Genomic DNA, 24,034 nt, shown 5'->3' with positions numbered 1-24,034 from the left:
TGTGTGCATGCACATGAGTCCATTTATTTATATACATATTTCCATGAAAGGACATTGCAAAGACATGCCATCAGCCAAATCAGATTTTCCATCAGTCTGCTTACAGTGTATTCTATTCTCTTTGGAGGAACAGGAAAGGAAGGCCTACCCTACCTCACTAGAAAGCCACCTTTGTCACATGCATGCGTGCACTTCACGTACATTTTGGACACAAAGTCATGTACAGCAAAGCTGAGTAGAAGTCTGTGGTGATGGGCAGCTGCACAACCAAGCGTCCGACCACAGGATTTTGAGCGAAGACCGTTAAAAGGGGGGGGGGATAATGAAGTCGGTCATCTAGCTGGGAGGTCAGGGGCAGAATAAAGGGAGGAGGGGGGCGTTAACACCGGGCAGCGGATCTTTTCCTCGTCAACAAGGGGTCAACGTTCGGCCACGAACTTGTATTACACGTCCATGGTTCGGCAGCTCTATGACCGGTTGTGGGTGGGGGGAGGGTCAAAAGGCCATTTGACACGCGCGTGGATGTCTGGCCAACCAGGGTGCACGCCGCGGACACACCCCTCCCTGCATGCGCGCGCAGTCGGCGACTGAGTGCAGGTCACGTGGAGTTGTTGATATCCTCGCACCGACATCTGAACGTGAGACAAAACAAACTTCGTGGTCTGTAGGAAGACTGTGGTAACAACATGGACTGTGGTGGTAGTGGAAGTCTTGATGTTGTGAGTGTCGTGTAGCTGTGAACACCGACAGGTAATAACGGCGGTCTGACAGGAAGCCACTGCGCGCCTTTCCTGTGGTGGTGAGCCGCAATGGCCTGTGTGGTGAGGTTGGGTCGTGTCCTTCGTGGGTACACAAACAGCTCACACAGAGCGTTTCTGAGAAACAACATCCACCCGGTTTCGTGTAAATCGACTTTGTCATCGTTTAAAAGAGAAGAGGACCCGTGTAAGAAGAGTTCAGATGTCAAACCGGTCATCAATGAACCAACAGTTCGCAAACATCCCAAGCTCGACCTGGAGTTTAATTGTGCTGAGGAGGCCTACAGGAGCAAATTCACTTCCGAACTTGTGAGAGCTCTGCTGGTGTTTAGCCTGTGTTCCATCGATACTCTTGTCGATAACCAGAAGAAGGTGAGTCGATCGTTGTCGGAACTTACCTGTCCCTTGTCTTGTGAAACATGTTACGTAATGTGCTTTGTGTATTCACTGAAAACAGTGTCACGGCCAACAACTAGAGCTGGGCACACAGCCAAGTCCCGCAAACAAACAAGCCACAGTAAACTGGGGAATTACTGTCACGCAAGTTGCTTACTTCAGATATTGCTGTTTGCTAAGATTTGTTAAGATTTTGCATGACTAACCTGCCCAGGTCGATCAGCACTAATTAGTTGTTATTTACAACACATTCGTTGCACACTGCACAGTTGTTACACTCTCTAGCTTCCTACTAATCAAGTAGAGACTGGTACAAGAGAAATATGAGACCTAGTCAAAGCTTAGTGGAGCTGTTTTGTGGGGAAAAAAAAAATAAAAAAATTGTTGGCATCAAACACAGAAGACAATTTTTTTTAAATCAAAATGTAAATACTGTATAATGAGCTAATTTGGGAATGCATGTACTGTATTACTCATTGGAATCAGGTGAGAGCAGGACAGAGTTTTTGTAAAAGGTATTAAACCTGCACACACAGGGAGACAGCTGTGGATAAAAACACAGCTGCCACTAAGAGTATAGAGGCCTTGAGAAACAACTGATATGCAACACTTACAAAACAAAACTTAATCCTTATAGGTAAGCAGTTTATTTGTCTGGCTCTCACAGCAACTGATGGACTAATCCTCTTCCCTTGCCCTTGGTCATTTCCTTATCTGTCTTGTCCTCTCTGACTCTAGCAAAAATTCATTTCCTCCAAGGCCAGAGGTCTCTGTCTTCACAGTCTGGTTCACTGGCATCTAGACTCCAATAGGGTTAAATACCTCACCTTGGGTCACTGAGTTCCTAAGTAGGTCATGCAACAACTACTTCCTCATCAATTCATAAATTGTGGAACCTCAGTTTTGCAGTGTGTGTGTGTGTGTGAGTGAGAGGGGAGAGAAAGCACAGTTTTGCATCGTGTTTTATTTGCTAGCAGTCACTGTATGTATAGCAGTTAGTGCTACTTATTTCCACAGAACTTGAAAGCAGTGCAAACTTTTTTTGACAAAAGATACTTGCTTCACCACCCATTATTCTCTCCTCTGACTGTAATTTATTTATTTATTTTTTTGTTGGTTTTGTTTGCAGTTGTTGCAATGGTCCAGACAAATTCTGGGCAAGCGTCTGTTCCGACTTCTTATGCAGCAGACCTTCTATGGTCACTTTGTGGCTGGCGAAGACCAGGAAGCTATCAAACCTGTTGTGATCAGGAACCAGAGTTTTGGGGTAAAGTCCATTTTAGACTACAGTGCCGAAGAGGACATTTTGCCTGAAGAAGCTGTAAAGGCAGAGATGATGTAAGAACATGCTGCATATATAAGTTTTGTCTCTTGGTCTTATTCGCAGTGTAGTGTATCTGGAAGCCAAGTGAATGTTAGGGTTACACCTGCTTTATGTTTATTTTGTTTGAATAGCATTAGTCTTGAGTGAATTTTATAAATGTGTGTCACGTGGATGTTACTGACAGTGGAAACTACTGTGTGAACATTTGCTATTGGGAAATGCAGTAAAATAAAATGAATAGATTTTAGCTGATCGTGTTTGTGTGTGCTTTGCAGGAGCTGTACACCAGAAAACAACTCATCACACAAAATGGGTATGTGCGCAAGGGATTTACATTTGTGAATGATGATTAGAAAAATCTTAGGATGACCTCAAATTCCATTATATAAAATTAATGAAGTCTGTGTTGGACACTATCTTGGATAGGTTTAATTTGCACTCTGCTTAATGTAAGGTGACCAGACGTTTCGGGGGCGAAAGCGGGACACGTGCCGATGATGGTGTCGTCACCGTCAAAGAACACCGAAAAAAAGTGATTTTTAAAGACAACCGGGGCATTTGATGGACTAGCCAGAAAGCGGGACATTGGGCCCGATGAGCAGGCGGGACACGAGGTCAAAAGTGGGACTGTCCCGCCTAATGCGGGACGTCTGGTCACCTTACTTAATGTGTACTGTCTACTTTGCAGTGAAGGTTCTCGGCTTGGAAAGGTGAATGGGGATTATCTTAAATGTCTAATGTGAGATTTTTATAAGGTTTTGTTTATATTAAAAAACAAGAGAGAGCACCATTTATTTACCTTCCCTATGTTTGCAGCATCTGCTCAGTTTCAAGCCTACGAAGAGTTTGGTGATCGACGAGACAAAGTCGTCAGTGCCAGGACATATTTCTATGAGGATGAAAAACACTGTGATCAAAACATGGAGATATTTCTTAACTGTATTGATGCTGTATCATGTGAGTTGAAGGATTGCCCCCACCTCACACCCCCTTAAACCCTCTCCCAACGTCTGCCATTTATTTTGCCAACCACCTGTGTATTGCACATTGAATTAACTACTATGTCAAAATTATCTTTTGAGAATTGTTGTTCCTTTTCAAGATTGAACATAAATCATCTAAAGATATGTAATATATTTTTCAATCTTCATGTTACTGAGTTGATGCTTGAAGAAGCTGGTCTTTTAGCAGGACAGCAAGACTTACAGTGTTCCTGTCATACAGACCTTCAGTCTGAGAGCATGTTAAAATGTTATAACAAGCTTGAAGCCATGTGGCTGGGTTCAGAGCATTCTGATTGCTTGGTAACCTGTTGCATCTTTTGTAGATGTAGGATTTGAAAGCTGTACACTTTTAGTGTCATTTCACTCCATCACTTGTCTGACCCCCCCCCCCTAAAAAAAAACAAACCAACCAAATAACAAAAATATCTGATCGCATTTCTTTAAATTAATTTTGATGGATTTTGCTTCCTTATTTCGCCAGATGCCACAGAGAAATCAGGACTTGCAGCAATCAAACTCACAGCATTAGGGAAACCACAGTTACTGGTTAGTTCAACAGTTTGTTTCTTCATGTTTATAACCGGAGTCTCTGGTTAGTTTTGTCATTATATCATAATGTTTGTAAATCTGCAGAAAAACTTTCTCTGCATACTATATTCCAGATCCTTTGCAAAATCAGTGAACTAGGAATTATGTAGAGGTACAGCTGAACTAGTATTGTGATTTTAAGTTATTTGTAATGTAACAGTTTTATCAGTTTGACCTTTTTTTTTCTATTATATATAAGAGGACAGTGATCTTTCAATGACTTCTTATCCATTTCCTCATCTGCAGCTTCAGATGTCAGACGTTCTCAACACAGTGAAAAATTTCTTTGCTCTTGTCTCCTCGACACCATCTGGTGATTATGAAACAGGAGAGAGAAGGTTTGCAGTGGAAGATTTTGATAAGCGACTGTGCGAAATGGGTGTCAGTTTAGCTGAGATGGGATCCAGAAAATGGGTGTCCATCCTGGACATTTCTGGCAACAGGTATGTACTGATAACATACTCCCATGGCGAGGGTTTGTATTTAAGTCCATTTTTAGGTTCAGACTGAATGGTTCTTATTATTAATAGCAGCAGTTTGCAAGCTGAATGTAGTGAAACATACCAGCATTGAGCTAGGTTCTCTTTGCTCATCAAGATCAACCATTGAAAACAAGGTAAAATTAATATGAGGAGGGGTGGGTTTTTTTGGGGTTTTTTTTTCCACTCCAGCCTGCTCTGCTGGCATGCGATTCTGGCTTTTTTTTCTGAATGCAGCTTTTCTCCTGGCTTTTTACTGTGGCTGCTAGAAAATAGAACCTAAAAACTGAACCTGTGAACTGTAATTAAGGCTGTATTTAGGATATTCTGTTTTCTGATGTATGATTTTGAATATTACTTCCTTGGTTTTTGGGGAATGAGAGTTTAAGACCATTATATTTATATCATTTGCTCTGTCAAATAGCTGAGCTAAATCAGCACAGGCTAGGGTACTAAAAATAGTATTGTGAGTACCATTGTTCACACCAAATATGTCAATGCCGGCAGAGACAAAACAGAATCCTACAGATACAATAAAACAATAAAACAACAGTAGCTTGTAACATCAGACTTACCTTCTTCATTCCTAGTGCTAAAAGACAAATATAGAATAGACCTAGTAAAGGAGATACTGTCTCTTACAAATAAGATTAAGAAAAAAAACATAGACATTAAGTTCTTTTGTTATTTCACCAGCAAAGAGAAGAAAAGCCATAAAGCCAGCAATGAAAGTAAGTAAGGTGGCAAGAGAAATACAGTGAAGCTGAAGGAACCAGGAGACTGTTATATAACCAACCTTGTAATATTCTGGTTTTCTTCAAATCAAACAGGTCTGACTAACCAAAAATAGCTAGAATAAGACTTAACGGAGAATGCTTAACTAAATATAAAGTCCCTTTTATGTGTATGTAGAAACAGACTTAGCATCTCACAGTTGGAGTGTAACAAAAACAAAAAAAAAGAACTCAGACAGGTCTTAGACAAATATATGCTGGTTTTAAACATTATAGCTGCCTCAGCCTGGGCAAAAGAGCTATGACATACTATAATTCCAGTTTTAGATTCATATAAACAAACAGGTAAAGAGTGCAATCTGGAAAACATATCTCTCTAAAAAACAATGAAAGTTAAAGTAAAGAAATAAAAGTATTTTAAAAATTAAACCATAGTTTGGGCTTCCATCATACTTCGTCCAAAGTCAGAATGATAACCAAACATAAGGTAGGGTGACAATAACTAAAGTAAAAGCTATATAAGAACTGTAGAGATGGTGGCAAACTACCTAAGTTTCCCTCCTCTTACACCTACTTTAACACTTTCCTCTTCATCATCCCACCTTCCCTCCCCTCCCCCACATGGTGAAAGCACTTTTAACCACTCACTGCTTAGAGCAACAGCAACTACTGAAAGCAAGAACTTGCTTGAGATTAGTGTTTGGTTGTAAGTAATGCGTCTCGCTCCTGTGGTTGGATGGAATAGAGGCTTAAACCTCTCTTTGCTTTCTGAGCAGAATCCCCATCTGTGTACTCAAAATTCTGCACTCTTTTAGTTTTACAGATGTACATCAGTTCAGTTGAAACTGTGAATGCATTAGTTTTCTGCGTGTGCATGCATGCACCTGCTCATATGTGTATGTATATATGTGCTTATGTATTATGATCTATGTGTATGTATTATGCATGTGTAAATATTATGTGTGTGGCAGGGAGGTGGACTTGCTGGACTGGTGCAACCTGCTTGAGATAAACCGCAGTCTTTCAAAACTTTTTGTTGTTCCTGATCTCAAGGTGATACTGGCTACCTGGCTTTGATGTTGGCATTTTCCAAGATACACTTGTGTCATAAGTGTTGCTGAACCTCAGTTTATAGTTAAAGATAATTGTGTCATATGCTGTGGAACAGTTGAATGCCTAGCTGGTGAAGACACTCAGTTACAGTAGTGAGGTTTGTATTTTGTTTTATACATCACTAGTATTAACAGTGCTATGAAAAGGTTGTCTTACCTGTCATTCTCTTCATGACAGACAGGAAAATTGCGACCCCTAGTGGATTGTCTGAGTGAAAAAGAAGAGGAACAGATGAAGAATATGTTGCGACGTGTCAACACTATAGCCAAGGCCAGTCTCTTGTCTTTGTCAACATGCTAACCATTGTATCACTGTTGTTTTTTGGTTTACTTTGTCAATATTCTATGGGATCATATTTGTGTTGTATTTACTTGGATGCACTCTTATTAATCCTGGGCTTATTGTGTAAATCTACATGTATAATGAATATGGTTGACTTATAGCACATTATGACCACATATTGTTACTGAACAATATAAAACAGAACGCATGATGAGAGTGCACAAAGCAGTTGACAAGCTCAGCAAACTGCAGGCAAAGCATTTATGTTCACTTGATTAGTGTTTACGTGACTGATACCATGCCTATGGTAGCTGTTCTCATACTATGGACAGTTGATGCCATGCTGCATGATCTTAGTACCGGTGGGATTCTATGTCATGTCATTCATTGTGACATGTGGTCATTCTATGTTTAATTTGTGCCTGTCTTGCATTGCAAACTAGACGTAACTAGACACAACATGATTGTGTTGCAAATAACAGAGGTGTAAAATATTTGCTGTTGCTCTATGCACACATCAAAAGACTGCAGCTTTTGAGTTAATGCAGGAAGCATTCTTAATAATGTTTTTTTTATCTGTATCTATCATGTTTTTCATGGTGTGACTTAATGTGATTAGTCTGTGCTTATTATTAACAGGACATAAGGGGTGTGTGTTTATATTCTGACATGTTTTCTTTCAGTATGCATCAGAAAAGCAGGTGCGAATCATGGTAGATGCAGAACAAACTTATTTCCAGCCAGCCATTAGCCGTCTGACGATGGAGATGATGCGCAAGTTTAACAAAGAACGCAGTGTTATTTTCAACACATATCAGTGTTACCTCAAGGTTAGCCTCTTTTGTTCCTAGCTGTTTATTACAGCAGCTTCATTATGTATGTGACCTAGAGATTTCCATATGACGTAGAGATCATTGAATATGCTTATGATCTCTTTGCGTCATTTGATTTACTTTAACCACAACTTCTTAAAAATATGGCCTTCTGCATAATTCTTTCATAATTACTAAGGCAAAGAAGCTCATAAAAATAATTGCACATCATTGTTAAATTAGACATTCCAGTTGGGAAGCTGATTGAGTTGATGTCGGTATCATGTGAGGTTAGCATTATCTCAGTCTGTTTCTCTCAAAGTAGGTCCATCTGGTCACCTGGACATAACTATTTCAGTTGAGCCACTCTGTTCTAACAGATGCTCACACCTGTTCTCTGGCGGCAGGTGCCATTTTGGCAGTTTCATCAAATGCAGGGTTTCTCATTTGACTACTCAGTGGTCCCTTAAGTCTGTTTCTCATAAACCTGTACACGAGGTCTTTTTTAATCACCCACCTGCTCTCTGGCTGCAGATGTGTCATCTCTTTAGTATCGACTTTGTGGGAAATTTCCATATATCACTTCAAGTTCAACCCTAACCCTAACCACATGACTCTTACACCCCAATCTACCAACAAAAACATCAGTGCTAAAACACGTTCTTTTGAAGTCAGGCTCGCACAACACCCTGAGAGAGAGAGAGCAAAATGCACAGACCAAGTTGTTTCTGTTGAATTTGTGATAAAAATATACTTCCATCAAAGGTAAGTTTGCATTAGAGAAAGATGACGATCTGGAGAATACAGGTGAGGAGGATGGACATGCGTTGATGAGGAGGATGGTCAGTATCCATACACCACATGACTTCCAACAGGGTCTATTCTTCATTTGATAACAATGGCTTTGATATGCATATATCACTTGACCAATTTTTTTTAGAAAAAAAAAGTTTCATTTTGTTTACATACAACGAGTAACGAATGTGTCATTAGTGAATAGTAACTTTTGTACTTGATGGTTAGAGGGCTGTGTTTGAATTGACTCAGGGATGTGGCTGAATCAACTAAACATCATGGTTGAATCGACTTGTGTGGTCAAATCGGTAAATGATTGAAATGTCTGGTGCCTGAGAGATTCTTTCATCAGAGCATCTGTGTTCCTTCGTCCGTTCAATTTTTGTTTCTGTTTCCAGCAAGCCTTCAACAACATAGTAGTTGATCTTGATCTGGCCAGGCGTGAAGACTTTTACTTTGGCGCCAAATTGGTGAGAGGAGCATATATGGAACAGGTGAGCTAATCTCACAAAATAGTTTTAAAAGTATTTGATATAGTGAGTATCTAGTATCAGCTTAGGGGATAAGAGTTGATCAGCTGTACTGTAACCTATCTGATGAGTACACTCCTACCAGAGATACATAATGCACTGTACACAATTATTATTATAGACCTTATCTTTGTAGCAAATTAATGGATCCTGTTATAATTGAAATAATCTCCAACCAGCATTCAAAAAATTACAAATTTGGAAATTCTTTTAAGAATATTGTTGATGGTGCAGAGGCTGAAGTTTTGTGGGCAAACATTTGAGCTGTACATTGCTGTGTCTAGGAGCGAGAGCGAGCCAAGACCATAGGGTATGAGGACCCCATCAATCCCACCTATGAGGCCACAACAGACATGTACCACATGGTCATGGAGGAAGTCATGCGCCAGGTTAACTTGCGAGAACGAGGAAAAATTGCAGTTATGATTGCCAGTCACAATGAAAACACTGTGCGCCATGCTGTGCAGTTGTAAGTTTGTTTGTTTTTTTTTAAAAGGGATTAAAAATATGATACAGATTGAGCGTTTTGAGAACACTAAGGTTCCCAGTCACTTAATCCCCAGACACTTAATCCCCGACGTTTCGTCCTTAAAATGAAATTTTAACTATAAAAATTATGAAGCCGGCGACAAATTTAATTGAAATTCAAATAATTATCTTCATATAAACATCACTATAAGTTTTACAATTAAATATTGAAGTAAATTAATAATATTTAAATCATGCTATTAATTTCAACATCATTTGAACATCTACAACATTAGTTAAAGTATTTTAATTGTAAAACTTATTGTGATGTTTATATAAAAATAATTATTTGAACGGCAATTAAATTTTTCGCCGGCTTCATAATTTTTATAGTTAAAATTTCATTTTAAGGATGAAGCGTTGGGGATGAAGTGTCTGGGGATTAAGTGTCTGGACACCGTGCGCCATTCTGTGCAGTTGTAAGTTTGGTTTTTTTTTAAAGGGATTAAAAATATGATACAGATTGAGCGTTTTGAGAACACTAACACATGGAGAACTTTTAAGGAGGTGTAGTATTTTAGTATATTGCTATTATTGGTTTTCTCACAGGATGAAGTATTACAACATTGGTCCTGATGATCGATTGATTTGTTTTGGTCAACTTCTGGGTATGTGTGACCATGTCAGCTTTCCTCTTGGTGAGTTTTGCTCATACTCTTAGGAAGTAGAGTATTTGTGGGTGTTCTAGGTCAGGAGTGCTGCTGTTTATGTAGTTTGTAATTACCTACAGATTTTTATGAGATTGGCAAAGATTTTTGCCTTAGATCTGCTATGATTGTTTGAAAACAAGCCCACTCTATGAAAATCAGTTGTAATCTTAGCTCCACCAAGACAGATGAATAGAGATTGCTTCCTGAGAGAAATCTTGATTTGGTTTTGTAGTCAGTTATATTGTCAGAATTTACAAATGGTTCAAAAACATTTGACAAAATTTCTCCCAGACAGATTATTTGAGGATGCAGCGTTTGCTAACTCCTGTAAAATAGTTTGAGAGTCATATGTCCACACACCTGCAGAAATGCTGTAGCTGGTGCAATACTTCATAATAGTTGTTGGCATTCGTGCCCTGGTTTGAAACCAGACATCTAGAATCAGCGGTAGCAGTATGATGCCTCTCAACATGCAACTATGACATCACCTGAAGGGTTTTGAGAAAAGCATGAAAAGGATGTAATGAGATGGTCTGCAAACATGAAGTTCTGTCCCACGAGCAGTGATGTTTCTCCCCTGATAAAAGGAAGGCCCAGGCAGTTGGCTGGTGTTTATAGGTAGTGTAGTGGTTAAAACACTTGCTTGTCAGCACTGCTGAGACAATTTCATCTTGGTTAATCACAGTTACTTTGATATATATAGATATACAGTGGAACCTCGGTTAACGAACTTAATCCGTTCTGGAAAGCTGTTCGTTATCCGAAATGTTCGTTATCCGAAACAATGTTTTCCATAAGAAATAAAGGAAATAGATTTAATTGGTTCCCAGCCCCAGTTGACTCGCTAATATTTGAAAGTTACAGGCTATATAGGTATTTGTTTTAACGAGAACAGTTATAATGCAATATAAATGGAGTTAAATAAACATAGAAACATCAACCAAAGCATTTAAACATCAGAAAACTCGCCATTTTGGCGGCGTGGTTGGAAGCAGGTGTGGGGAGGAAGGGATGTAATTACTGCTTGGATTCCCCCTCCATGAGCACACGTGACATTATGAAATCGGAGGTGACTTCGCTTTTCTGTAGCTTTGAGGTTAAAGGAAAAAACGTGTCCAGTGTCTGTTCCTTCTGCCTTTTGTAAAACTCTTGGGTAATACGACATCACAGATCCGACAGACACATGCCATCTTCATACTTTGAAATCATTTCCTTTTTCAATTCATTTGTTGGCCGCTTCCTTGCCATTACCTCACTACTATTAATTGCTCTTAATCTTCTTTGGAGCCATGATTGAGGATTATCTTATTAAAATAAAGCACAACAATCACTAAGTAAGAAGAATGCGCACAGATAAGGAACGACTGATAGTAACTGTGTCTCGAGCGCGAATGATGACATGCTGGTCGGTCACGTGTGGTTCACGTGGCTGTTCGTTATCCGAAATTTTGTTCGCTATCCGAGACAAATTTTTAACGAAATTTTTGTTCGTTAACCGAAATATTCGTTATCCGAGGCGTTCGCTAACCGAGGTTCCACTGTATATAAATATAAAAGCAGCTAACAGTTTCTACAATCGTCCAATGTTAAAAAGTTTTTAAACTAGTTAAAACAATACAGTACAGACTGAGACCTGTAATTCATCATCTACCATTAGAGCTTACTAGATATCTAAGAATTTCAGAAAGGGCTTGCTTGTTAAAAAAAGAGGATGGTGATCCCAAAACTATCTGGCTGGCAAATTAACCATTAGAAACCAGGATAAGAATGGGAGATTGTATGCAAGATGACATTTCAGTAAAAATAATATTTGTGCATCTCATTAATTTGCTCTACATTTTTCATTTCAATTATTTGCACTATAATGGGGTGTACATCAAAATGTTAGAAGCATAGGAGGAAAACAAGTGAAAGAAAAAGCCTTTTCTTTCATTCTAACCTTCTGCTTGCTCCTAATAAACCCTTTGTTGCATTTATTTCTTCATTTAAATCCCAGAATAATCTCTGAGAAAATTTTTTACAAATATAACAGTCACACCCTTGTTGATATGTATCTAATCTAGTGTAGTCTTTCTTTGGTATAGGTTGATTTTTTTTGTTTTTAGCTGGTCTCCCTTTAAAACATTTTGATATAATGCCATCAGAAACAGGATTTGATGTAAGATCAGAATTGCTGTTCTAATCACCATCTAAGGGTTTAGTTTTATTTTCTTGTAAATGGGTTTGTATAAATGTTGTGGATAGTTGTAACTTTGTTTTTTTTTCACTTGACAGGCCAGGCAGGTTATTCTGTTTATAAGTACGTGCCCTTTGGCCCAGTGGATGAAGTGTTGCCATACCTGTCTCGCCGTGCCATGGAAAATCGTGGTGTCTTGGCAAAGGTACAAAAGGAAAAACAACTTTTACGTCAAGAGATTTTTCGCAGACTACGAAATGGGCAGTTTTTCTATAAACCTACCCCAGTTGCACCCATCAGCGCAGTTAGCTAAAAGACAGATGACTTATAAACAGTGGTGAAAACATTACTGTTAACAACATACTGCATAGAAATACCATCAAAAAGCTTGAATGTGGTGCTGGCTTCTCATGTCAGTAGGACGGTCAGCAGCTGCCATATTGTAACAGCAAAGTAATTACTCAGCACAAATTTTGCTTCAAGTGTCATTACTCATATCAGTCTGGCGTGTCAGATTTTCAAAAATAATTTTATAACCCTGATCTTTTGGGTACCTTCCAAAGTGAAGCATGTGGCACTTGCCATCGATAGTTTTACCCATCTACCTCTCATTGCCTTGTTTCCTTTGAATATTTTGAGTGGACAAAACTATGGTACAAACACTGTGATGTCTCATAATTCTTTTGACTAAAAATGGAAAAGTTATATGTATTAGTAGAAGCATCTGTTAAGTGATGCAAAGAGCAGGACAAGTGTAAGAGTTCAATGTTATTTAGGTCTTGCTAATTGTCATATAAATTAAATTTTTCATCAGTCTCTGAATGCAAACAGCCTATTGGTTAGTGTTTAAACTCAGAGGCAAGCACATGAGCCCATTCAGTACTCATGCGAGGCAACATATTTCCCACAGTTGTGACCGGATTGTTTTGAGAGCTGATGACAGTAAGACCGTGAGATGGGCACCACCCATACAAAGAGCTGTCTCATATTCTCTGGCACTTTAATTCCTAACAACCCTAAGATGATGGGACAGCCTTATGTCCATAGAAACAACCAGTGGTCAGATTTATGTAGCTAGAGGAGCTACAGGAATGTTTCATGTCTCAGTGTATTTCTATACTTTCTTTGTCAAACTGTGTAGGAGGCTGAACTCGGAGGTCTGGTTTGACAGCAAGCCAGACAAAAGGTATAGCTGTTAGTGTGGGTCAGTGTTTTCGTCAAATATTTGTATGCTCAGATGCAGAAGTTAAAAGTACAACTAACCTCATTTTAGTCAGCATGCTAACAAAATATTTTGAACAATTAAGAATGTTTTTATTTGCTGTTGACATGTTTTCAAAGCTTGGGAATGCCTGGATTAATTAATGAGTCTCTGCAATTGACTTTTCTCTGAATTGATCTCTAAATAGGCAATTTATTTTCTTTAAACAAATTTGACCTTTATGCAGGATACTTTTTTAAATTTCATCACCATCAAGCATATTTAAAGTCCTTAGAGTATTCAGTCAGATCAGACATGAAACATTAATTAGTGAAATCAGCAGTGGTCATTTCGTTCTCCCTTGTGACCTAGCAGCTATGTGGCACTCTTTTTTTACTTAATGAGTCATTATGTGGTTCCTATAGAATTTCCTCACTGATGTCTTCTCGTGAGCTTAGACTTCTAAAGTTACAGGATAAAGTCTTTACTCACTTTTATATATAATTTCCTTGATCTCATGTCCTTTTTCTAGTCTATGCCATTATGCAGAAAACACTGATGTTCTACACAACTTATCTGGGTGGGGTTGAGGTTTATTCTCTCATTTTGTATTTCTGCTGTTGCCAACAAGACCAAGCAGTTTTTATTATGTGCCTTGGTATACGTTAAACGATGAAAGGGTAAGAAGTCGTTATGTATGCAGAGTAACATTTTCCTATTTATCCCATTTTTTTCTGAGTTGGAGGTAAGCCTGCTGCTATTTCTTTTTTTAAGCTTTGATACTGCTTGGTAGTCTGTGTAGAGCAGCTTATTCCAGAGTCAAGACCCAAGCAATAAACCTCGTATTTACTGGAGAATTCAATGTACAAAAAGTTGTGAAAGCTCACACAACTCAGGCCTAAACATTCTGGAGTAGTTTTATTCCTTAGCTTGAAATCATAGTGAACTGCAGTGAAACGAATCTTGCCTTCACTAGACGTGCAATGGCCTGGTAGCAATAAGGGATTACACAAACCTGTAACGGACTCCACGACAAAGTACTCATTAATAATTTACGTAATTCAGTTGAATTATTGAAACTGCTCAAATCTTTATCTTACACTAATTTAAAGTTATATTGAATCTCAATGTCATAAAGCAGATTTATAATCTGTTATTGAAAAGTCTACATTTTAAAACTAAAACAAGTGATATTACATGGTGAATTATTTGTGCATTGCTATTTTTTGGTGAATCTCAATATATGCAACTTGTTAATCTCAAACAGCATTTTTATCTTCCCTGTTCACAAACTACACCCTCTTAAGAGCTTTCTTCCTATACTTGTCATGATCGACTTCAACAAAAGTGAACATTAAACTTTTTGTAGACCTAACAATTTGTACATATAATCTGAGTAGTAGACACCATATTAAAAAAAACCCCGAATATTGCGGTTGACAAGTGCCTTAAGTTTTCTTTGCATTTTAATGTCATTTGGTCAGATTTGATAAATTAGATTTCATGGCACTTTGCTTCCCACACACCCCACCTAAACCTTTGAACAAATGCAAATTCTTAATCTGCCTGTAGGGAAAATAGGTGAAGTTACTTCTCTCCAGGTGATCTCTCCAAGTCATCTAACCACCTACTCTCACTGTGCCTGTAGTTAGTAAAATCCAACTGTATATGCTATTCTGCTTGTTTATCAGTTGAGACATGTCAGTCGTAATACTAGCAAGTCTGTGAAATAATTAAATGAAGCCAGCAAGCAACCTGTATGAAACATTGCTGCAAAATGTAACCTTGCAACAAGCTTTAGGTTCTGTGATAACACTCCAAGAGAACTGTTTGAAAAACTTTGTATAGTTTACAAAAAATGTTTTAAAAAAATAGCACAATCAAACGGACAAAAGAATAGGCTCATACAAAGACTGTTTTTTGGGCAGCAAGACCTTTGTTCAGTCTGCCAGTATGATCAGTTTTAAGCATATTGATGATGGCACAATCAAAATGGGGAAAAGAGTTATTTACAAAAATGAATTTGGCATGCACACACACTTCATGGAATTTGTTTTTGAAAAATAAAAGCATTTAAACAGTTAAATGCTTGGAGCCACTCGAACAAATGTATGTGGTAGATATGGTGTCCTATATTCAATAATTATACAATATTTACAATACTGTGTTTATAGTACAGAATCTGTGGAAGGTAGTTACAAATAAAAGTTTAAAAATGATATCACATTGAGTTTTTTTTTGTGCTGTAGTCATGCAAGCAAAGAGGGTGAAAGGCTACTGTAAACAAGGGATGGCGCAAAGCGATAGATAATTCCAGTGTACTGTAAGGAGATGCAAGCTTGCACGCAAGATGGCAGTCTAACAAGACCCAGGCTGGCTTGTCATCTAGTTTGCACACGACACATAAAGTGACAGGGGTTCAAAGTGCTGCAGGTCAAAGTTGAATGCTGCTGTTGAAGATCTAGAGTCAGGATTTTTTTTCCACAGTAGCTGTATCACTGAAGAAGGCTGATTAGGGCATCAAAGAACTTGCTTCTGTCTTCTGTCTTCATCTCTATAACTGTCCCAAAACACATTTTATTAGTGATAATTCCACACAGTGTTGTGCTATTAATAGGAAGACTTTTTCTAACCCTGATTACATTTAACAGTAGAAGTGCTTATTTGTTAATAACATTAATTCATGACAGGTTGTAAACTGAGAATCTGTTATATAGGACAGTGGTTCTCAAAGTTTTTCGGACCGCGGACCACTTTACTTAAGTAAAAGCTATGGCGGACCACCAAGTCCTTAGTAAAAAATATGGCGGACCACCAAGGCCTAAAAATAACTCTGTACTATGAATTTCAAATTTAAATTGCCGCATTTGTTTCATTTTAATTCAAAACTAAATGTCCTTTTGTAAAAGTAGTATAGTAATAAATTGACATAAAACTATGTATACCTCGTTCTTTGTAATTAAAATGTTAATGCGAGGAATGCATCCCTTCAAACATCACTTTAGTGACATATGACAACTGTCAGCCGCGGACCACCTGACTTATGCACCACACTTTGAGAACCACTGATATAGGAGACGGTATAGTCCAAACTCGGGGATGACCTATTTCAACTTACCACTTGCTATACTAAGCAATGTGTGATGAATCTTGATTAGTTATGAGGGATATTTTTTGTGGATCAAAAAGCCATGATTGTTCATAATTTTGAAAAATCATGTTCTCTGCATAACCCAGAAAACAGCATTAGAAACATTGATCAAGGTTAACATTGTAACTTACTGTGGGAATCAAAGTTGTCTTGACGTATCCTTGAGCTGGTAGATACTGCCGCCTGCTCAAAAGCTTTGCCAAAGAAACTGACAACAAAAGAACATGAATCATGGTGCAAAAATACTCTGATACACTTTAAGTAATGAACAGAATACACCGACAAACTAAAAGAACCAAGGACTTGAATTGCTTGTTGACAAGGGCATCAATTGACACTATCCTCATCAGTGGCAGTATTTGTCTCTCATGAGCCATGAGAAGAATTGTTTCCATCTTTTTTTCCTCACAAAAGGATTTCTTATCCACCTCATGCTGATCAAGTAAGACCACCCATTCCAGTCTTGCCCCTTTGCATCAATCCTTGTAAAGACAAGCCTTAACTGATGTACTTTTTACTTTCAGCCACTTCCTGTCTGCAAGTCTTATCTGTAGCCCATGAACTAGTGCTTCTCTACATCACCTCCTACTTATTTAAAACCACTCACTTTTTCCTCTCATCATCAGTGCTGAGTGGGGGAATGCCAATGACCAGCGTAGCACCAAGATCAGCAAGCAGTGGTGTCCCCAAGACCAGGGGCAGACTGGTAGCTCGCTTGCTGCGACTCTAATGAAAGCATATTTTACTGATACAAATATATATTTGACAGTTTATTTAAAAGTCACCATTTTCAAGTGCAAAATTTACACCATACTCAAGCTTCTGGTCTAGCCACCTCAACTCTCCCATTTGGGCTGACATCAGTATTATACTGCTGCTACTGTTTGTGCTTATATGTGTACATGTGACCATACAGAGCATGTATATAGCTGTGTGTGTGAACACCAGACAGACTATGAATGGATATGTGTATGCAAGAGAATGCATATGCACAGTTCTTAAAACTTTAGAGTGCAAACTGCTTGTTTTTTGGCCACCTTTCTGCCTGAAACAAGTAAATAAAGGAAATACTATTAACAGCAAAGCACTGTGGATAAAACAAAATGTCCCTACCAAAGCACAGTGTGCCTCCAGGGTGAATCTGGCCAGTCGTGTCAGACACTGTGGCTGGGAGAAGTACTTCATGTCCACTGTGCCCTGCAAGGAACCAGGCTGTGCTGTAGTCCAGTCACAATGTCACTAATCATAATCCTAACATGTATAGCAGGACTACCAATTTCACTCGCTCAATATAGGGAGAGGTCTGCTGTGCAAAGCTTACTGTCCTGTACAGCACGCAAGACGAGGTTTACACATGTAGGATGATGTACTAACCTCATTAACAAAGACATAGAGGAAGGGCCCAGCAGAAATAATCTGATGCATGTCGAGAAAGGTCTGTACTTGAGTCACTAGTGCTGTCAACTGTCGCTTGGCCAACTGTATGGCCTTGTCAATGGCCTCTGTGTGATAGCTGAAACACATCACATACAGACTTTCTCTTATCAGGTTATATTCATGTTATCACACACTCTTACATTATCTGCTAGAGAGAAACATCAGACTGGAGGCCTGTCTTTGGTCTTCAGGCTAGATTCCTGACTACCCACTCATATACCATCTCAGAGAGACTAGAGCTAGAGGTCAGAATAGTCAGGGGTCATCTATTACACCAGATGTCAACATCAAAAGAATGTCTACAGTCTGCATCTGCTAGTAAAGAAACACTGTGCTATTATGACATAAAACTTCTTTGAATTGCATTTATCTCCTGCTCAAGACAACAGATTGCCCAAAATACAATACTTACTAAATACAAAATACAAAATCTTACTGACAGAATTGTAGGTGAAACTTTACCTGCTAAGGATATCCTGAGCACTGAGGAAGTTATCTGATGGCAGCTTATTCCTGTCCTGTAAAATACAGAGATCATTCACATAATGTGCATGGCACTCGTTCTGTCTCCCAATCCAATGTACATGACAACTCTGGTGCTGTTCAGTTAACACACCCACTAACACTACCAGTACATTACTCACAATATGCCCACAGTACCTAAGTACCAGTACGAATAGCCAAGAACATCTCACAGCATTTGAATATTTTTACAGGAAACCATGCACTAATAACAGTTATACCCATGATACTTGACTAACAGAACAAGTAGCCAGACATTACAACAGTTATCCCACAATACTACTGTCAGTACAGGTAGCCGAGCACTATTAAAATACTGTACAGGTAACAAAACCCTACTCACAACAGCTTCCAGAACAGCCACACAAGCCAACACCACGTCTGTTGCAGATAAGCGTGTCTTGTATCCACACTGTGCTGTGAATGATGGCACCACTATGTCCTGCATCGTCAGGCTTTGTGAAAGTAAAAGAGTTATTTAAACACAGACAACCTCTATTTATACACATAATTATTGTTGGACTAATGGTAGACTAAATGTAAGTTCAATAATAAAACTAACCCATATTTGGCTATATGCTCTTGCATCATGGCCTTGACCCCTGTGCGGAGACTGGCGTCCATGGCACCAAACTGTTGCTTGCATTGAATCAGGGGCATGCTGCAATGAAGGCATACACAAGCACATTCATGTAAATTCCTTAGCAGTGGTATTCTGCCTTACATAGAGTTTGGCAATCACATACACAAAATGTGCACACCATTTTGAAAACAGGGCTTGTTTACCCCACATAGGGTAGTCACTAGCAGGTGATGACATCAACCTTACAGGTCTCATTATTCTGGGGTCCTACATCTCCCATCCACAAAATATTCCTTGAGAAATTGCTAAACAAGTAATAAAGATGTGCCTGGTGGCCCAGTGTTAAGGTCCTTATCCTCAGTACTGAATTTAGATTGCATCTCCAGCACAGACACCTTTTCCGCTGTGTATAGGGCTCACATTTTCTCTGTACATAGCACCAGTTTATATAGCTCACCATATTCTATTTCGTCTAGCTTGTTACTTTTCCTCTATTTCCCCAACCTTACATCCCACACAGTTTGAGGAAGCACCTTTCATTTCAAACTAGTACTTTAAATCTTATTTGTAGCACTGCAAAGCAACTACTCACCCCATCTCTGCCAGAAATTCATGCAGACGTTTCTGCCCCTTAAGTGTCCACACTTTGAACTTGCAGGCGGTAGAGAGAGAATGACACAGACTTTCAAACAGTGACCAGTGTCTGTACAACAGCAGCTGCAGCTCCTCATCAAATGCAATACGCAGGCAGTTGATGGACAAAACATTGTCAGCACCATCTACCCTGCAACACATATTGTGTAACAAACAAAACAGTAGAACACTATAATAGTCACAGATAGTGTGTCTGAAAAGTGAAGAGGTATGTTGATAAAGAGGCAGAGCATTTGTTTACAGTATGAATAAGGAGCAGGAGACTTTAAAACAAAAACAAAAAAATTGTGTGCGCACCTGTGAGAGAGAAGAAAAATCAAGCAAAATGCAGACCAGTCTGGCTGCCCAAAATATATTGTCACAGCTATGTTACAGTCTGGGTTGCCCAGAATAAAATGTCACATCTACAGCTACTTATGAATACCTGTGGTTATGCCGTGAGACATGAGACTGCAGTGCTATGACAGCTTCCATGTACTTGTCTCGTGGTGTCTTAAAATGCACGTATTGGTCAGTCACACCAATAACAGCCAGCCTGAACACAATCATGGCAGATATTTACCAGGTCTTTGTTCTCACCTTTCAAAAATCTAAGATACACAAAATCTAATATGAACCAGGATCAATGCATGCCATCCAGCAACAGGAATCTACTCAAAAGAAGTTGATGACATATCTGACAATGTGCAACTCACAACCATAGAACTGCAGGTAAAAAGACCTTGAGTTTCATGCACAAGAAATTTTTTAACAAGTGCTGACAGCAACATTTTACTAGAAAACAGTTTTCTATACTTGAGGATCCATATTATTTCAGTTTAACACAATAAAACTGAATAAATTTTACTGCATAAATTTGCTACAATGTTAGCTGTCAGTAGCCAACAGTTGGCTGATGGCTGTAATTGATAGCAAAATTGTCCCATGCATTAGCAATAATAATAAAAAATTTAAAAAAAAAAACCCACACAATATTACAGCATTCAGTAACTCGAAAAAAATAAAGACCTCAACTGAAACTGTATGGCACATACTTACCAGACAAGATGATTTGTGTCTTTTGACATTTTCCAGGCGATCTCAAACATTATCAGTGATGCCTGCACAAGAATACCAGTTTAATTTATTGGAAAAATCTGACAAGTGCAGACATCACACTTTCAGTCCTCAGTTGCAATAACAACCTTTCTCAACCTCTCTTAAGAAATGGCAGCAGTCTATTTATGCCCAAATTTGATAATAGAACTTCAATGCAACAGTTAGAATACTCCTGATCCAAGCTGTAAAGCACTCTTATGTCAATACAGTGGTGTAGGAACCAGGAGGGGAAGGGGAACAGCCACTCTCTCAAAAAAGATACTGAGGAGGCAAGAATATGAATGTTGTTCACTGACAGCATGGAGTTATCCTGACAATAAAAACACTTTTCCCATCTCACTAAGCATTCACATATGTTTAAAATATAACACGTCCATAACATCAATGACTTTGAACTGAGGAACAAATTAAGCATGATTGACACAAGCTATCCATACTCACTGAAGTAGCATAGGATGTGAACTTGGTGTAGTCAAAAAGGACCTTATTCCTAATCAAAAGAGAATAAAAATATTTGCAAACAGAATGATGTTTGTACACTATTCTGATTTAGTTTATTGTGAAATATTTATTGACAGCAAGTGTGAAGTAAATAATGAAATAAGATACTGTGCCACTGATTTCTTTAGAAAAGTTGGAAGCAAAAATTCTTTATCACATAGCAGCATAGTCAATCAAATCACAAAACTCAGCCTATTCAAAGATACAAGTCATGTACCAAGTGGACTAACACGCAAATCAAGTGGATTAACAAGAAAATGCAAAGTGGATTAATAAGCAATCCAATTATCAAATGGACTAACGAGCAAGTCAAGTGACTGACCTATTTTCTTCCCATTTACGTCGATCTTGTCTCTTTAGAATAGCTTCATCATCAAATCTGCGCCTTTTCTTCCTGCTTTCTGATGAGTCACTCTCCTCACCAGATTCCTCAGACTGCACACAAGAACTTTTTAGCTTGTTTTACAGACCACAAGTCAGGCAACTACAGTTTGCCAAATCGTTCCACTAACTACAATACAATGATACAATATCATGCGGCTGTACATCAAGAAATTTAAAGCAACAATAAATGAGATGATAAAAAAATTAAAAAGGTGAAAGAAGAGAAACACACTCACTTCATCATCTCGAAAAACTTCATCATAGGAAGGAACCTCAGTGAGGTCTTCAGGTTTCATCAATAATTTGACCTGAATGACGTTGTACATGTTGTGGATATCCACAGGTCGATGACTGTATAAACACACACACAGAATGAAAAACAAACTTGCAAAGCTACTAGCTCCTAATATGAACATGCTTTATTACTTACCATGAAGCATATAAAGCATACAGAAAGCTGAAGAAACTTTAGGAACTATGTATTCTGCAAACTATAGCCTTCTCTTTCTCTTGCTTTTGTGTTATTGTCTACCATTGAAGCTTGAACAATGCCTGGGACTGTCTACCATACTACCATATATTACAAATAGGGGAATGCTTTTGATTGAGGGTGCATAAAGCTATGAAACCATACCTGTCACAGATATAAAAGCAGATGTTGTCATCAGGCTGCAACACCTCCACCACATCAATGGTGGCACCACAGTTGATCATCACCACATGCTGTATCTGAATGACAGCAGCCATAATTTTTGTGTATGACCATGCTACTGGTTTTGTGCTACAAGTAAGCAGCCATAATTTTTGTGTATAATTATGCTACTGGCTTTATGTTCATACTAGTAGTTGTGACAGAAGCTGTCAGATAATTAGTCTTCAGCGATAGTACTCTGTTCAATGTTACAGTTTATCTTTCATTTTCTACTTCAGGATGTATGAAATGTGTATGTGACTAATTATTTAACAACGATTGCATGTTTGTGCATTGTCTGAAAGAAACAGTGTCTGCCACAAGAACAAGCCATTACCCCTTCTGAATTCTCCACAAAAGCTCTCTCCAGGTCCTCACAACCAGACACAGGAACAATAGTATAGACTATATGATCACACTGCAGTAGATACTGTACACACAGAAACAATAGAGTAGACAATGTGATCACATAATGCAGACAATGTGATTACACTTCAGTAGATATTGTACACAAAAACAAAGACCATTTCATTAACTGTCGCTGGCCAGCACTTTACTCCCCAAGGAGACACAGCAAGTAGAGGGACACTACGTGTAGGGGAGTGATGGTTGAGTCTTTCTAGAAAGGTGTGATGTTCATATTTTTTTATTTCAACTTTTTTTAAATTGTTAGTTTTTCATGTATTCTATTGTGGGCTTTAATGTGAGCACAGATCAGATAAAAAAAAATCGTTGATTCCACCAGCTTTTCAAAGTTACTTTTAAAAAATTTTACCATTGAATTTATTTCAAGCATTTTTTGCTTTTCATTGCTTACTGGGCTTTACTATTATTTTGATACTTCTATACAGCAAATAACTGGGTAGTGTGGCATTTTTTTTAGACTAGTTAGAGTATAAAAACGACGCTCAACAGAAAAGCAAAAATAATTTAAACATCTTCTCATAAAAAGTATATAGAAGATAAAACATTATTTAAGTAATGGTTTTGCTTTCTGTGTCCGAACGCATAATTTCGTAAACATAAATATTTATTAAAAAATATTACCTGAAGTATTTTGCTGGCACAAAGGGCATCAACATCAAAGGCAACCAGAACGAGAACACGCTAAGAAATTATAGAAAAAAAATCATTTTTACAACATAATGAAAAGTAACATCACTGTCAAACGTTTTTATTCTTCCTCTTCTCTCTGATATCTCAACAGTGTGAAGCAGACGACATTTCTTACGCGAGGAAATTTTATGCTTACATACAAACGTAAAGCTGGCGTAATTAATTAAGCAATAACTGTGCAGACGCTTTCTCATTTCTATATTATTTCTCACCTGATGCTGAATTGCATCGTAAAAATCCCTTTTGAAATCTTTTACAAGCATTTCAGTTCCTTTTAATTCTGGCGCGTGTACGTCACTTTGTATCACGATGAAATCTGCAGTTTGATTGGATATTTCTCCTCTAGCCTCGGACAAATATCAGAAAAGAAACTATGTATGGCGATGAGATTATGAAACACATTCAGTCCATTCTGGTATTTTTATTACAAAAAATATTTTAAAAATGCATATGAGTAACAAATCAACGAAAGCTTTTACTTTTACGTTGTTCAAGACAAACGATTTACCATATTCAAACTTCCGTGA

The 24,034-nt window shown here is 38.3% G+C and overlaps 2 protein-coding genes across 2 annotated transcripts; one reads left to right on the top strand and one right to left on the bottom strand.

Moving 5' to 3' along the window:
• Positions 1-550: 550 nt before the first annotated feature.
• On the top strand, positions 551-15,591 carry LOC112561341 (proline dehydrogenase 1, mitochondrial-like). The gene is made up of 13 exons (XM_025233758.1): positions 551-1,130; positions 2,284-2,492; positions 2,754-2,791; positions 3,295-3,435; positions 3,964-4,028; positions 4,317-4,513; positions 6,255-6,336; positions 6,574-6,666; positions 7,362-7,508; positions 8,684-8,779; positions 9,100-9,284; positions 9,893-9,981; positions 12,268-15,591. Exons 1-13 carry the CDS (start codon positions 810-812, stop codon positions 12,480-12,482), a joined length of 1,878 nt encoding a protein of 625 aa, XP_025089543.1. The 5' UTR covers positions 551-809; the 3' UTR covers positions 12,483-15,591.
• Positions 15,285-24,033, bottom strand: LOC112561342 (cell division control protein 45 homolog). Its single transcript, XM_025233759.1, has 19 exons — positions 24,016-24,033; positions 23,720-23,854; positions 23,439-23,498; positions 22,729-22,821; positions 22,335-22,429; positions 21,937-22,051; positions 21,639-21,751; positions 21,257-21,305; positions 20,756-20,817; positions 20,142-20,252; positions 19,656-19,847; positions 19,043-19,141; positions 18,824-18,935; positions 18,421-18,476; positions 17,896-18,034; positions 17,635-17,718; positions 17,129-17,247; positions 16,653-16,729; positions 15,285-15,930 (listed from the first exon to the last, which is right to left on the bottom strand). Exons 1-19 carry the CDS (start codon positions 24,016-24,018, stop codon positions 15,866-15,868), a joined length of 1,779 nt encoding a protein of 592 aa, XP_025089544.1. The 5' UTR covers positions 24,019-24,033; the 3' UTR covers positions 15,285-15,865.
• Position 24,034: the final 1 nt, after the last annotated feature.

The sequence above is a fragment of the Pomacea canaliculata genome, linkage group LG4 (assembly GCF_003073045.1).
Source record: "Pomacea canaliculata isolate SZHN2017 linkage group LG4, ASM307304v1, whole genome shotgun sequence".
In the NCBI taxonomy this organism is placed as follows: domain Eukaryota; kingdom Metazoa; phylum Mollusca; class Gastropoda; order Architaenioglossa; family Ampullariidae; genus Pomacea; species Pomacea canaliculata.
The sequence above is the reverse complement of the archived record's forward strand: the minus strand, read 5'-3'. Positions and strand labels throughout refer to the sequence as shown.